At 34.1% G+C, this 14,069-nt stretch overlaps 1 protein-coding gene across 8 annotated transcripts in view; it reads left to right on the forward strand.

Moving 5' to 3' along the window:
• Window positions 1-14,069, forward strand: part of STXBP5 (syntaxin binding protein 5) — a 105,881-nt gene that overhangs the window by 32,758 nt on the left and 59,054 nt on the right. For all 8 annotated transcript variants that reach the window (XM_084512516.1, XM_084512515.1, XM_084512518.1 and 5 more), the window contains 3 exons: window positions 5,214-5,348; window positions 6,607-6,670; window positions 10,537-10,620. In XM_084512516.1, the coding sequence (XP_084368642.1) occupies window positions 5,214-5,348; window positions 6,607-6,670; window positions 10,537-10,620 (283 nt within the window). The remainder of the gene's footprint in view (window positions 1-5,213; window positions 5,349-6,606; window positions 6,671-10,536; window positions 10,621-14,069) is intronic.

Here is a 14,069-nt window from a genome sequence, read left to right on the forward strand (position 1 = left end):
GTGAATCAGTTGGAAGCTGTTTTAGAGTCTTAGATGTACATATAGCTTAGTTTAAACAATGGAAATCTTAAACTGTCATTTTGCTCTAAATGGGGTATTCTCACAAGCAAAACCTGTCATAGGCAGTTGAGCTTTGTCTGCCATTCACAGAACAGGCTAAGGGAAAAGTCTAGATAACTCACATTTCTTGAGTAGCAGTACTAGTTATTAGTTTTGGGCAGACTACTGATTTTCAAAAAAGGAAAAAAAAAAAAAAGCTGTGCCTTGCTGAAATACGTAGTGAGATCATCCTAATTATCAAGAGTGGTGAAGATAAAGTTTCTGAGACAAGGGTTATTCTTGTAGTAATTTTAATCTTAAAGTATCCATCATTATAACTTACAGAAGTAGCCAGAACACTTAAGGTCCCCAAGCCACCAATGTCACCAGCCATTTATCAAGTCATGCTGGATGACGGTTACATATGTTTTCCAATAGTTTTCTTTTGGCTAATTCATAAAATGAAGCTTTATTTTATAAAGTGCAATCTTATTAGAAGGGAATTATTTTGATTCTGAAGTTTAGAAAATTGCAAATTCATTGCTGAATAATTCTATTTAGTTGGTTTTAGTAACTTAGAGCCATTAGTGTTATTACTACTCCTAATAGGTTTGTTATGTTATGTGAATTTGAAGTAGTTGACTTTGTTTGGGTCAGTTTTATGTTGTGTATTAGCTACGAAGTTAATTAAGAAGAGTGTTCATGAAAAAAACTGAACACTCAATTAGCAAGTGCAAAGATGTTAGGTACCTAATTAATAAAACGGTTTTAAATAATTTATGATTTGGGGTTAAGATTTTCTCATAAGGATAATTAACTTCTCAACCATTAATTATTAAGATATTAAATATTAAAACTGAGCCTCATAGAAATGTTTTCCAATGATGCTTCACTTTGCCAGCTTGCACTTTGTAGGGATTTTCAGTATCTTGGAAATCAGTTTGGGTAAAAGAAAATAAATGAATGGGAAAATGTCCTTGGAGGAGAAATCAAGTCAAATCTTACTAAATAACTGAATCAATTGCTTTGGTTATATCAGTATTTGTCTTAGAACTCCAGATGCAAAGGCTTAAAATTATTCGCCTGATTGGGAGTACCTGGAAGTGTGTTGACATTGCAGAAAAACAGTATTTGTATTCTACTTAAAGAGTTTAACTCAGTATGTCAAGGGGCAGGTTTTCTCCAGATTCTGTTTTCAAATTGGATTTTGATGTATAAGGATTTGATGTGATTTATAAAGTTGTTTGTTGCATAGAAAGCTAACTGAAACAGTTTATGCTACTCAGATTAAAAGATATATTTTTAAACCTATTCTTGAATGTTTTGAAAAAGAGGAGGGGGGAGAAAAAAGGTAGGGGTATGGTGCATTATTGAATTCTTTCTTCTCCTGGTATAGCCTTTTACCAGCTTTGGTTAATTCCCTGGTTTTAGCCGTACACATGAATGTGCTCTTAGCTTAATGATGATATTTCCAGAACTTGTATTTGTCTCACCTGTTGGTGATGTATTTTGACTATCTTTATTTTAGGCCTGTTTTGAGCAGATCAAAACAAGGAAACAAAAATTGACACATCTTGTTTATAAATTCTTATGTTAAATATTTTTGATACAAAGGAAAACAATAACAATAACCTGAAGTATTGAATTACCTGTAAACCAATTAAGAATGCAGCCTCTAGTATGTGACTGGGAAGTGTTCTGGATTCTTGCTTTTCTGCTCATGAATTTTAAGAATGGAGATTAAGAGTTTTACGTGAGTGTTACCCATTACAGACTTCATTCTTATCAGTGAAAAATACCCTCATTGGGTAACTTGCAGCTTTTCAGTTTTGAACAAGATGTTTCTTTAAAAGTAGCGGCCAGGAGTCTTTAAAGACTCTGCTTTCTGTTGAACCTGTAAATGAGTCTTACTATCTGTAAGTAAGAATTTGGTCATTTAATAAATTCATAGCTGCCTATTGTATCAGTGCTGGTGAGTAATCTGAAACAAGTCTTTTTTGACCTGGTGACTGATGAACTTGTTAATGTATAACAAATTAAAAAAATAATGGCAGATATCAGAAATACAAAACAAGCTAGTTTTGCAAGTTTTCTAGCCTTTTGTTCTTGTCACATTTGTGTGGGTTTTGCAGCTGCTCCATGTTCTAGTTACTAAACAAAAGTTAGAAGATATTAAACCAATATAGTGCTGAGCTTGGCCACTGCTCCTTGACTGTGGGAAGGAGGAAGAGGGGCAGCATGTAGGGGCCAGAAGAAAATGCGTAATGGTGCTTACATGGAGGGCTGGGTTGCTTGCGTGCAAATTAATGTGTTAGTATCTCCTTGTGAAATACACGTTTCAGAGTGTGAACTTATTAGTATCCTAGATTTTATGCATTGCTAAGATTTTTTTTCAGTGAGTGGCAATAGTTTTTGTCATCTATGTACCTGTATAAACTTGAAAATATGCCAGCTTAATGTAGGACATGAAAAATTTGTTTTGTAACCTGACTTGCATCTTTCCTGAGCTGCCTGTGATTCCGTGCCTTAATGCAGAAACAAATGTTCCACTTGCTTTGTGGCTTAGCGTAAAGACAAGAACCAAAATCACAGCATAAAAATAGAACCAAGTGTTTAGTGTACCAGTGCTTTGCATATCGATCATTGAATGCATTGAGAGCAGTTTAATTTTTAATATGTCACCTTCTGTGCTGTAGGATTTAAATGGTCTTTCTCGGCATGAAACTGCATGATTTGGAGTTAACAAATTGTTTTAAGTATTGCTGCCTTTGTACTCTGAAAAACAGCCACTTCACATTTGTATTTAAAACACAAACTCTGCACTGTGTGTGAAAAATCCCACTTGTATTTACTCTTTACTAACAGATAGGATTTTGGACTTTTATTATGACACATACCTCACCTTGTTAGATACTGTAAATTTGTACTCAGGCCACGCATTACCAGGCATTAGTTGAAAGGATTTCTCTCTCCTTCCACCTCACTGAATTTATAAACTGACCAATTCTGCCACTTTGTGGATAGCAGGAAGACATACAGGATTTTTTTTTTGCCTTTGAGAAGAGATTATGATAGACTTTTTTTTCCTCCCTTTTCTGTGTATTAGTATCAGTTGTGCTTCCACCATTTATTTGGGGGGCTGTTTTTTTCCCCCCACCTTGACCTATATGCTTTGAGGTAGGATTATAGTATAACTGGAAAGATGCACATCCATACAGTACTTCTGAGAAATTGAATGTTTGGACTCTGAGTTAATAATATACTGAGTATAGATCTGACATATGACACATAGCTAAGTTTTTCACCCTTTTTCTAAAGCTGGCTTATTTTTCAAGATCAAAATGAAATGATCATCTGTTTTTATGATGTCATATAAGATCATTTTTTCCTGTTGGGCTTAAAGTTACTTAATGGTGATCCACTAGAGGACATACTTGAGTTCCATCTTGCTTCAAGAAGTTAGTAAGGGAAAAGGAGCTCTTCAACTGTCTGGGTTTGCTGCGGGTCTGAATGTCTCATTTGTGTGTACGGATGTATGTTTCTGACTTCCAATAAAATCTGTCTTGTCTTTCTTCCAAGGAAGTTGGTGAAATGCAAGTGCTTCACCTCCAGTGTTTACAGATTACTCTGTAGTAAAAATGTTATAACCTCTACAAGTTCACTGAGTTGGAGCACTTTAAACCTTGCCTAGAGTACTTTTTTCTATGTAACATCAATGGAAAAAAAAGTGCAGCCTTTGCACTGTAATATTAAAGTACAAGAGCAAAAGAAACCAAGAAAGTCAGAAAATGGATAAATTAAAGATTTGCTTAAGCAATCAGCATTCCCTTGCTGGAAATAAGTGATATAAAAAGTTAAGTGGTGCACTTTGGATCCAGGTAGTGTTACAACAGACACCTTAACTTTTGAAACCTGTAATACAAATTAATGTCTTTTCATCCATCAGTAATTTTTTGCATTGCTGCTGTTAAGACTTCGCTTTTGTGCTTGTTAAATGCATATATAGAACATCTAATGCAAAGGATCTAAAGCTGTTCTTTGCGTAAATAATTATTAACAGGCTTGTGAAATGATGCATGGATTTGGCAAGAAGGGAACCCAACTGGGAGAAAATAAGAAAAAATATGTAAAGCTAAGGATTAGCACTGACAAAACAAATTCCCAATTAATAATTATTTCGGCTTATCACTGAAACCTTTCTGAAAATCCTAGTTTGATAGTCCAAGGAATTTGTCAGGTTTTTACCATATTGGACATTATCAGATGAAACTGTAAATTCAAAAACATTTTATAGAAATTTTCTAGGGTTTAACTTAGTATTTCTGTTATATAGAAAACTCAAATACTTTAGAAGCTCCAGTTCCTATGCATACATTATTACCTTTATCAAAAAATTAAACAATAAGCAGAACTCAAGAGGTCAGAAATAAGTAACTTTTAAAATACTACTTCTTGCACTGGAGATACAGTCAGAGGATTTCTGCCAGACATCAGCATTTGGGTTTTGTTCAGCTATTTCTTCCTAGCAACAGAGGTGAAAAATGCAAGATTGGAAATTAAAGTGTGGTTTAAGTAAAATAGTAACACCAACTTTAAATTACTTTTAAAATGAATTTTATTATTTTATAGGTCTTATGGTTGTTAATAGGCTTGCTCTTTGGGGGATACATTGGGTTACGTGTAAACTTATGTTTATTAGGTTACACTTTCTCCCTTTGCTTCATTCACTTGAAGCCAGTTTAAACTGCAGCAAGCTACTTCCTTAACTTAACTAACTTAAGTTTTGTTCTTCAAAACTTGAAATTAGATAGTTTTCAAAGGGAGATTTATAGATTATAACATAAGAGTATTGTGTTTTAAGCTTAAAATGGCAGCTAACTTGGGGAAAAACATTCAATGTGATGATTTTCAATGGCAGTGGTGTGGTTTTTATCTGAAAGACTTAATAGTCTTAGAATATTTTGGTTTATATTCCATGTTTAGTCTAAATTTTACGTTGTCTGTGGATCTCTGATCAAGTACTGTTTTTGCTATTTTTATCTAACTGTAACTTGTATTTTTTCCTGTTTGCCTGCTGCGTTTCTTCTACTTTTTGGCAATTTAGACATTGAAATACAGGATTTATAAAAAAAACTTTTCTTTAATCCTCTTTTTCTGGTGGTATTCTTTTTCAGGATAACATTTTGTCATCTACCTTTCCAAAGTAAATGGCTATATGTGGGCACCGAAAGAGGAAACATTCACATTGTCAATGTGGAATCATTTACTCTCTCAGGCTATGTCATCATGTGGAATAAAGCCATTGAACTGTGAGTTCTGTCTAGTATTGTCTGTTAGGGGTGGTGATGGTGAGGGAAACAGATGTCCAAGTGTCCAAGATGTTTTAAGTTGCAGAATTGACATTCTTATCTAGAACAACCTCCATATTAGTCTCATTGCACCAAATAATATGGGCAAAGTACATGGGCATGTAAATAACTTTATTTTCATAAAAGTGAAGTGTTAATGTTAACTTGGTGAACTTTTGTTTTTCTAGCTTGTTAAAACTATTTCTGACTTGACTTAAGACTGTGATGCCCAGAACTGTTTAACATCAGCATGTTTTCAGGGATAATTGGATTCAGTAATCCTTGCAGAATATCTTCCAGAGTGTAAAGATATGCATTGTGACAGGGCCGATGCATACTGGCTAAAAATGTAAATTTAAATAAGCCTATTCCAAGAACAAAATATATTTTTTACAGCTATTTCCGTTCTTCCTTCCTTTTTTAATAATAGATTTGTGAATGTAAATGTAGTGGTATGTGGGTGAAAACATACTTATATGCTGCTGTTGCTGTGCTGCTGTTGTTTCTAGAGTGTTATATCTATCTTCAAAACATACATGAAGTCCATCACTTGCCAAAGGCTTTTGGAAAAAAAGCACATCTCTTCATTTGTCAGTCTTCTTTAATATCAAGATAACAATTCTTTAATAGCAAGAAGTCAACATAAAAACATATATTTTTTAATAAACCCCATTTTAATAGTACCCATCTTGAGCAGCATAAAAATTATATAATGGTTAAAAAACAGTTACTCTAATTCTTTTTTCATCACTGAAGAATTAACAGTTTAGAGAGCGTGTCATATCTTCTTGTCTACAAAAGAGCATGTGGAAGAAGGAAGATAGCAGAATGTAGCTTTCCAGTTTGTGCAATTAAAGGAGGCAAAGCTTTATGGAAATAATAACATGGGTTTTGTCTTATCTGTAGCAGCTATTGTTAGTTAGAGTTCAGATAATCTGTGTGTATGCAGGAATACAAGATAAAAGTCTACTGTATGTAGTCTACTGAAATCTTCTGAAGAAAAGTGGCACGTGAAATAGGCATTGTATGAAACGCTACTGATCTTTTTTTAAAAGTGCTTTGTTTCTCCTGATCAACTTTAGGAGATGTTTTAAGATTAATTGATGTCTAGATGTTTCAATATGAGAGTAAATATAGTTTAATTACTTGTAATCACCTTATGAGATGTAATTTTGGCAGGGCTATTTTTTTTGCCTAATTGGAATTATTCCTTGTTTAGATCATCTAAGTCTCACCCAGGACCTATTGTTCACATCAGCGACAATCCAATGGATGAAGGAAAGGTAAGATACATTTGAAGGCTTTTCACCAAACTATTTTTCAAGTGAGACTTCAAAAAAAAAAAAAAAAAGGAAATAAATCCGACTGCTTTTAAGGAGGGATTAAGTAGATGAGGACAATGTTGGATGCATGAAGGAAGACTAAATCAAGGCGTTAGGCTCTGAAATATGAAGTAAAGTACAGACATGAATATAGGAAACACTGCTAGGGTAGTTGAATGTATCTTGTAATCAGAAACATTTTAAAATACAGGTGAAAGTATTGAATTGCAGAAATCCTTGAAGATATAAGCAAGGAACATTACTACTTGTGGTTAAAAAAAAAAAAAGTTGATTAAAAAAACAACTTGGGATGAAAATTAATAAGCTTTATATTGCCATGGGGCTGTTGTTACTTTTACAACTGTAAAATGCTTTGTGGTCACTGAAGTGTATTTATATAGCTTACTGTGTACTTTATCTTTAGCCAATCCAAGACAGCAATTTTTATGAAGTTCAAGATCTAACCGACAAACTATCACTTAGCAGTATCTAGTGCTTAAAAGTTAACTGGCTTGTAGTACAAAAGAAAAGTCATCTGTAGTAAAACATGCAAGAAAACTACGTATCAGACTTGTATTATCCTTGTGAGATACTGCTAACGCGGTCGTCTTAACAATAATTTTTGATGGTATACATTCTTGAAGCCCTCACAGAACGTTTATTGTAATGTCCTGTGACACAGCAGCCAACAAGAAGAACCTGAACAATGAAATCAGTGGTCATAAGTTCTTTCTTAGAACTTTCTTAGTTCTAGAATAAATCTGCACGTATTACTGTTTGTTTTTGGGAGACCTCTTGCAAGGCACATGTAAAAATGATATAGAATGAATAACTTAAGTTCATCGTGAAGATTTCATGAATTAAAAATAAAGGCAAGTAGTTAAAACATTTTTCTCTGAGAGCAATGACTGTAATACTAAAACAATACTTTTTTATACTTTATTTTACACTTCTATAAGTAAGTGACCTGCTAGGCAGTTTAATTCAGTGCTTTTTTGGCTGCGTGGCTAATGCCTATTCCACTTGATTTCTTTCTTTACACTGGATGGAACAAGATAGTTGTGCTAGAAAACAATGAATCCTTGGAAACCCTCAAGAATCTGTATAAAGAAATGCTTCCATTTGTGCTGGAACATCTGTTTTTGTTGTATCTGTTTCCTAAGTGCTTTATTCTGTATTGTTACATGCTATAGAATCACTTACACATGATCAAGTGTGTACAGAATGACACCATATATGTTATGGCTTTGCCATAATTCATTCTTCACTTCAGTCATGGTTGCTTTGCTTCAGTTGTCTGATCTCTTTTCTAATCTTTGGATGAGATTGTGACTCTAACGCTTTGAAGGATCTTTAGCCTGTTTAGCTTGCATTGCCTCATAGTTACTTAGTAAATCTAACTGATCTGCTGCAATTTTTGTTCAGGTGTCTTGGTCCACAGTTGAAGAGTAAGCAGGAAGGGTTTTCCTTAATTTTCACAACAGGGAAAAAAAAAAAAAAAGGTAAAAGGAGGGATTTGAGAAGTATAGTACATATGCATCTCTTCCAAAAGTGTATAGACCCCTTTCAAAACTTTCAAAAACACGGTTATAATTTAGCTAGGTATACCAGAAGAGCTGGTATGTCTAGCCAAATACCGTTTGAGAAAGTTTGTCTCTTCAAACAGATTTTCATTGATTCCTCTCTAGAGCATATATAGATATATTCAGGTATAAGTAATTGAATATATTGATGAATTAAATTCTAAATGTTTATTTGTCAGTGTAATGGCTCAGAAATATTGTAAAGCTTTGAATTCCCAAGAATAAAGAACTTTCGAGGAGAGAGAAAATAATGTTGCTTTCTACTGTTCTACTTGTACAGGAAAAATATTATTGTTTGTGTTTTCTGTTTGATGTGTTAGTGGTGGATAAAACTGAAAAGATTGGGCAATGATAGTGTTGTCTCAGCAGTGATTTGAATATTTTAACAGCATGCTAGTTGTGAGCTTGTAACATAGATGTCTGAGGATTCAGTCCAAAAAGAATTTAACAAGTAGAGCTTTTCCATTCACTTGAAATTCACTGAGGTAAGCATGTAACTATTGGATTTTTCTCTAGGATTTGGTCTGAATCGCACTCCAGAATCATGAACGCTAGATTATAAATGTAATTAAACTATGGTAACTTGAGAAAGACGAGCAATCTATTTAGTATGGTGTATTCTACCCATACTTCATATTTAATTATTGTGAATTAAAGTGAAAGGTGTATTGTTCTTATCAGTTTGAGTGTTCTTTAGTCTTGTAGAACGACCTTATGGTCCTCTTCTTTCTAATTAAATAAAAAAAAAAAAAAAAATCCATAAAAGTAAGCAAAACAAAACAAAGACCTGTGCAGTTGCAAGAATCTGCTGTGTACTTGCTTCTTAAAACTTTCAGGCTCTTAGAAAAATCGTAATGAATAGAAGGCTAAATTTGAAGTTTAAAATAGAAAAATTATAAAATGGCTTATGGTAAGCAGGGTAGTGTAAAATAATAGTATACATGACAATGTAGTGAGGAAAAATATCTAACATTCACTTTTACTGGATCAAACACGCTTAGTGTTTAAGTCATTTTTGTGTTATGTAGCAATGAAATAGAATATATTGTCTGTATGCTGGCTGGAGATCCTCTTTTACATATTGGATAGAACTGAAGACCCTGAAAAACTCAATCTTGAAAAGACTGTTCAGGCAAAACCTCTAGGTACAACAATAGACTCATGTAGATCTTTTTCCCTGACTGCAGTGGCATGTATGGAAAGGCAGTGTTTTGTAACCTCTAGTATGAAGATCAGTCCGTGGGGTGCTTCAGCTTACATGAAATAGGTTGTTACAGCAGTGAATAAATATCTGTAGCCAAGTACTCCTTTTCTGTATGTCCTTGCTGGGACAAAAAAAAAAAAAAAAAAGTGGAATTGAAGGCCTGCTGCATAATGCTGCACTTCAGTGTTGCTGAAATGAAGGCTTTCGGAGTAGATCCAACTACTGTAAAATAAGCTAATAAGAAGAACCTTCTTTGATTATATGATAAGTACAAAGGCTGTTACTACTGTTTTATGTTGGCCTTGTTTTGTTTTCATTAAGAGAAGTGTCACTTAAGATAGGAAAACAAAACAGATACTCAGCAATGTGATAATGCAATTATTATGAGCAATTTGGATCTTCATTCCCTGCAGAAATAGTTTTGCTTCTTGAAAAATATGATTTCAAAAAGCGTTATATTTAATTTCTCTCTACCTTTCCTTTGAACAGCTAATTTTCTTTGTGTTCATTTAGCCAGTTAACTCAATTTTTATTAACATCGGGGAAAGCTTATATTTTTTTTTTTTCTTAGAGACAATGAAACAATACCCAGAACTTCAGAAATGAGTGTATTTTTTTCTAACAAATCTAAGCAGAACAAATTCTAGTGATGAAAACATATGTTAGTGAACAAAAAGTGCTTCCCCCAACCGTAATTTTCACTCAGGAAAGAATACAATTAGGAAAGTGTTTAATGTTGGACTTTCTGGAACTCAAAGGGATTTCCAAAGATTCTTCTGAAGATTAAGACAATTTTTTTTTTCTAACCTTGAATGAATTTCATCATGTAATAATATTGTATTAGCTGGAAGAGAATGATAAACAGTATAAAGTAAGTCTTCAATTTTGAGGTCTTCAAAGCTTGTCGCTAACTTCTGGCTTCTCAATCACTTGCGATTGCTTCATCTAGTATTAGGCTGCAGTTCTTTGGGACGAGAACTACAGGCCATGTAAATCTTTATTTGCTTATAAAGACTTAATATTTATGCTTATTATTGCAGCTCCTGATTGGCTTTGAGTCTGGAACAGTGGTATTGTGGGATCTGAAGTCAAAGAAGGCAGATTACAGATACTCACACGATGAGGTAATAACGATTTTTCATTTGCATTGTATATTATGAGGACATCATTCACAGTTCTAGAGATACCATTTTGATTATTTTATTCAGTTCTTCTCCTGCTCTTGTCACTAGTGGATGAATAAATAGGTCTCTCTGAAATTGCAAGTACTTGAAGCTTTCTGTAAAAGAAACAGTGTTTGAATAATAGAAACTTCAGACTGAAGAAGTGTTTGAGTTCAAGTTTTTTGCAATGACTGGTGTCGTGGATTAGGTTTCTTCCCCAATTTCTGCGGTTAAGGTTTCAGCTCTGTTTTTCTGTTGAGTAGTGTGACTTTCATCCATGTTAAGAGCTTGAGTCTTTAGTTGAAATAAGATAGCTTAGCAATTTTTGTAGTTTGGAAAATCTCACATTCTGAAAAATGTGAAAAAAGAAACTAATTAATAGTCTCAGTAAGATGGTTCTGTAAGTGTACCTTTTCACTGTAGGATAAGATCAATGTTAAAACCAGGAGAGTTTGTTGTTTGTTTTTTTTGTTTTGTTTTGGTTTTTTTAAGAAGGTTGGGGGGAGCATTTAATGGCATTTATTTCTTACAACTTGATTTTTCAAGAGAATTCAGGCTGCTGGAAAGACAAACTAAAAATCAATCGTTCAACACATTATGCAACTATATGCATTTTATTTAAAATAACATAAAGCTAGTCTTTGTTACATTTAAAAGATCCTAAAATGTCTTTATAATTGTTCGGTACTAGCTACTCTAGACATGCTTTGTATATCACAAAAGGAGTATGTTTCTTAGCTCTGCACTTAAGTTTTCACGAGACAGGTTTTTCTGTGTTTTTTTCTTTTTTTTGTGGTTGTTCTGGCTTAGTACTTATACTTGCATGTGTCAGCTCTGCCTATGGAGCGTTTCTCTGAAGGGTGAATCTCTGAAGCAGCCTAAGCCTTAGATCATCAGAGCTGGATGAGATTTCTTTGAAGCTTGTACAGTTGTTTTTGAACACAAAGTATGTTATATGAAGAATAATTTCTTACCTTCCAATTACATTACATGCACCTCACTTATTCTCTCTATGTATTGCTTCATTTTATAAACTACTTCGTATCTCCATCTCTTTCTAGTCTTACTTTTGTTCATCTTCAATCTCTTTCTATACTTCTTACTGTTCTTGCTCATCCCAGATTTTATTTTTTAAAGTCTTATTGTACCTTTTAAAAAGAAAAACACAACAAAATAGCTTATTCAAGATGTAAGCACATAACATTTCTACTGGGGAATCACTTCATGTTTGGTTTCATTTTCTTTCTTTCGATCTTAAATACTGGATTAGCATTTGCAAGGATCAAACAATACTCCCTTGGAACAACCTGCTATAAAAGTATTGTATCACTTTTTAGTGTCAATTGTCAGCTCAGTGCCCCTTGTTTTAATGTATAATTGTGGTTTAACCCGATAGGCCACTAAGCACCACACAGCCATTCACTCATTCCCCTGCAGTGGGGGTTAGAAGATACAAGAGAGAATCAGAAAAAGGTAAAAACTTGTGGGCTGTCTAACAGGATGGAAAAAGAAGGGAAAATAATAATAATAAAGAATATTCAAAACAAGTGGAGCACAATACAATTGCTGATCACACACCAACCAACATCCAGCCTGTCCCTGAGATCGAGCAGGGACAGCCCCCCAGCCAACCTCTCCAGTTTTATTGTTCAGCATGATCCCACATGGTGTGGAATATCCCTTTGGACAGTCTGGATCAGGTGTCCTGGTTCTGTCCCCTCCCAGTTTCCTGTACACCCCCAGTTTCCCCACTGGCAGAGCAGCATGAGAAGCAGAAAAATTCCTGTCTCCGTGTAAGCACTGCTCTGCAACAAGTAAAAGCAACAACTAAAACATTGGTGTGTTATTGGCATTATTTTTCTCCTAAATCCAAAACCTGTAGACCAGCCACAACATTCTATACCAGAGACTAATAAAGAAAATTAACCTTATCTTAGCTGAAACCAGGAGAATACTAAACTCTCTTTTTTTTTTTTTTTTTTTTTTTTTTTTTTTTGTCTGCATCACTTCACAGTTGCATGTGCTGGCTGATTTTAGAAAAGGGGAAAAAAAAATCTTTCAGCAGTTCTTCACTGGAAGGACTCATTTCTACCTTGAATAAGCCTTAGTATTGTCAGTGGACCTTATCAGTTCAATATTCTTGTTCTGATTTTCCAGGCTATTTATGAATAAACCAAGCAGCACAGATCCCTGAGGTTCTCTGCCAATTACCTTCATCTGTTAACTGATCAATTACTGCCAGTCTGTCTTTCCTTCAGCTTGCTTTACTTCCTGATACCTTGACCAGTCACTCATCTGTTCAAGGATATCTAATCTGTTTGTTTGGTTTCCTTTGAGAAATATTGTTGAAGACTTTGAGGAAAAAAATCTATGTAGATGGCTTAATTGGTGTTTCAATTAGCCACATGCTTATTTACATTTTCAGAGGTTTGTTGGATGTGATTTCCTGTTACAAAAAGCATGCTGACTGCTCATACCTGGTATATTAAACTAATTCTTACGTTGGTTAGTTCTTTAATAAAGTTTTGATAATGGTTATAGAAACTTACCCAGAATAGTCATTACGCTGTTTATTTTGTTTTTCTTTGGATTTTGTGGCCCACTTGTTTAAAGGTTGACCTCATGCTTGTTATCTATGAGTTTTCCTGAACCAACCTGATTTTGGGAGGTCACAAACAGCAGTGCACAGTTAAGTCATTTCATTTTTGATTTTCTATAGGATGTGTAGGTGTATGCATCTAGCTATTCCCTTTTTTTTCTTTTTTTTTTTTTAACTGCAGAAGAGGTAATGAAATACCTGAGGTAAGATGCTTTGCTAAAGAAAGTATTTACGGTTGTGATAATGTGATAAATTGGAGGTGGATAAGGAGGAGACCTTTTAAAAAAAAAAAAAAAAAAAAAAAACAAAGATATATGGAGTGAGCTTGAGAAGTTTTACTGTTCTCATTAGTGAGCATCACCATATGATAACGTTCCTTAAAAAAAAATAAATCTATAGGCATGTGTTTTAAATCTAACTTTCTAAGGAGGAAAAATAGAACAATGGCCGTTTTTTGAATTTGGCTTTGATACAGTTAGCACAGTATCATATTTTTCTGGATTCTGTATTGAGTGGCATAAAATTAAAAATGATTAATCTTGTTACACATGTAAAAGGTATATTTCTTGACAGGTGTCATTGCAGAGAGTACTGTAATTGTCTCTGGCCATATGGCCATGAGAGATGATGTATCAGATGCAGCAAAGGTAAAGCTGCAGAAAGTGAACGATGACTAGATTTATTTGTTCGTATGTGTATGATCTGTTTTTTAGCATGGGCTAGGTGAGGTGTGTCTTGTCCTGTATCCTTCATTTTGTTCTTCAGTGCCTCAGTTCTGTGTTCAGCTGCAAAAATTGAGAATCTCCCTGAA

This window comes from Aythya ferina (genome assembly GCF_964211825.1).
Source record: "Aythya ferina genome assembly, chromosome: 3".
Classification (NCBI taxonomy): domain Eukaryota; kingdom Metazoa; phylum Chordata; class Aves; order Anseriformes; family Anatidae; genus Aythya; species Aythya ferina.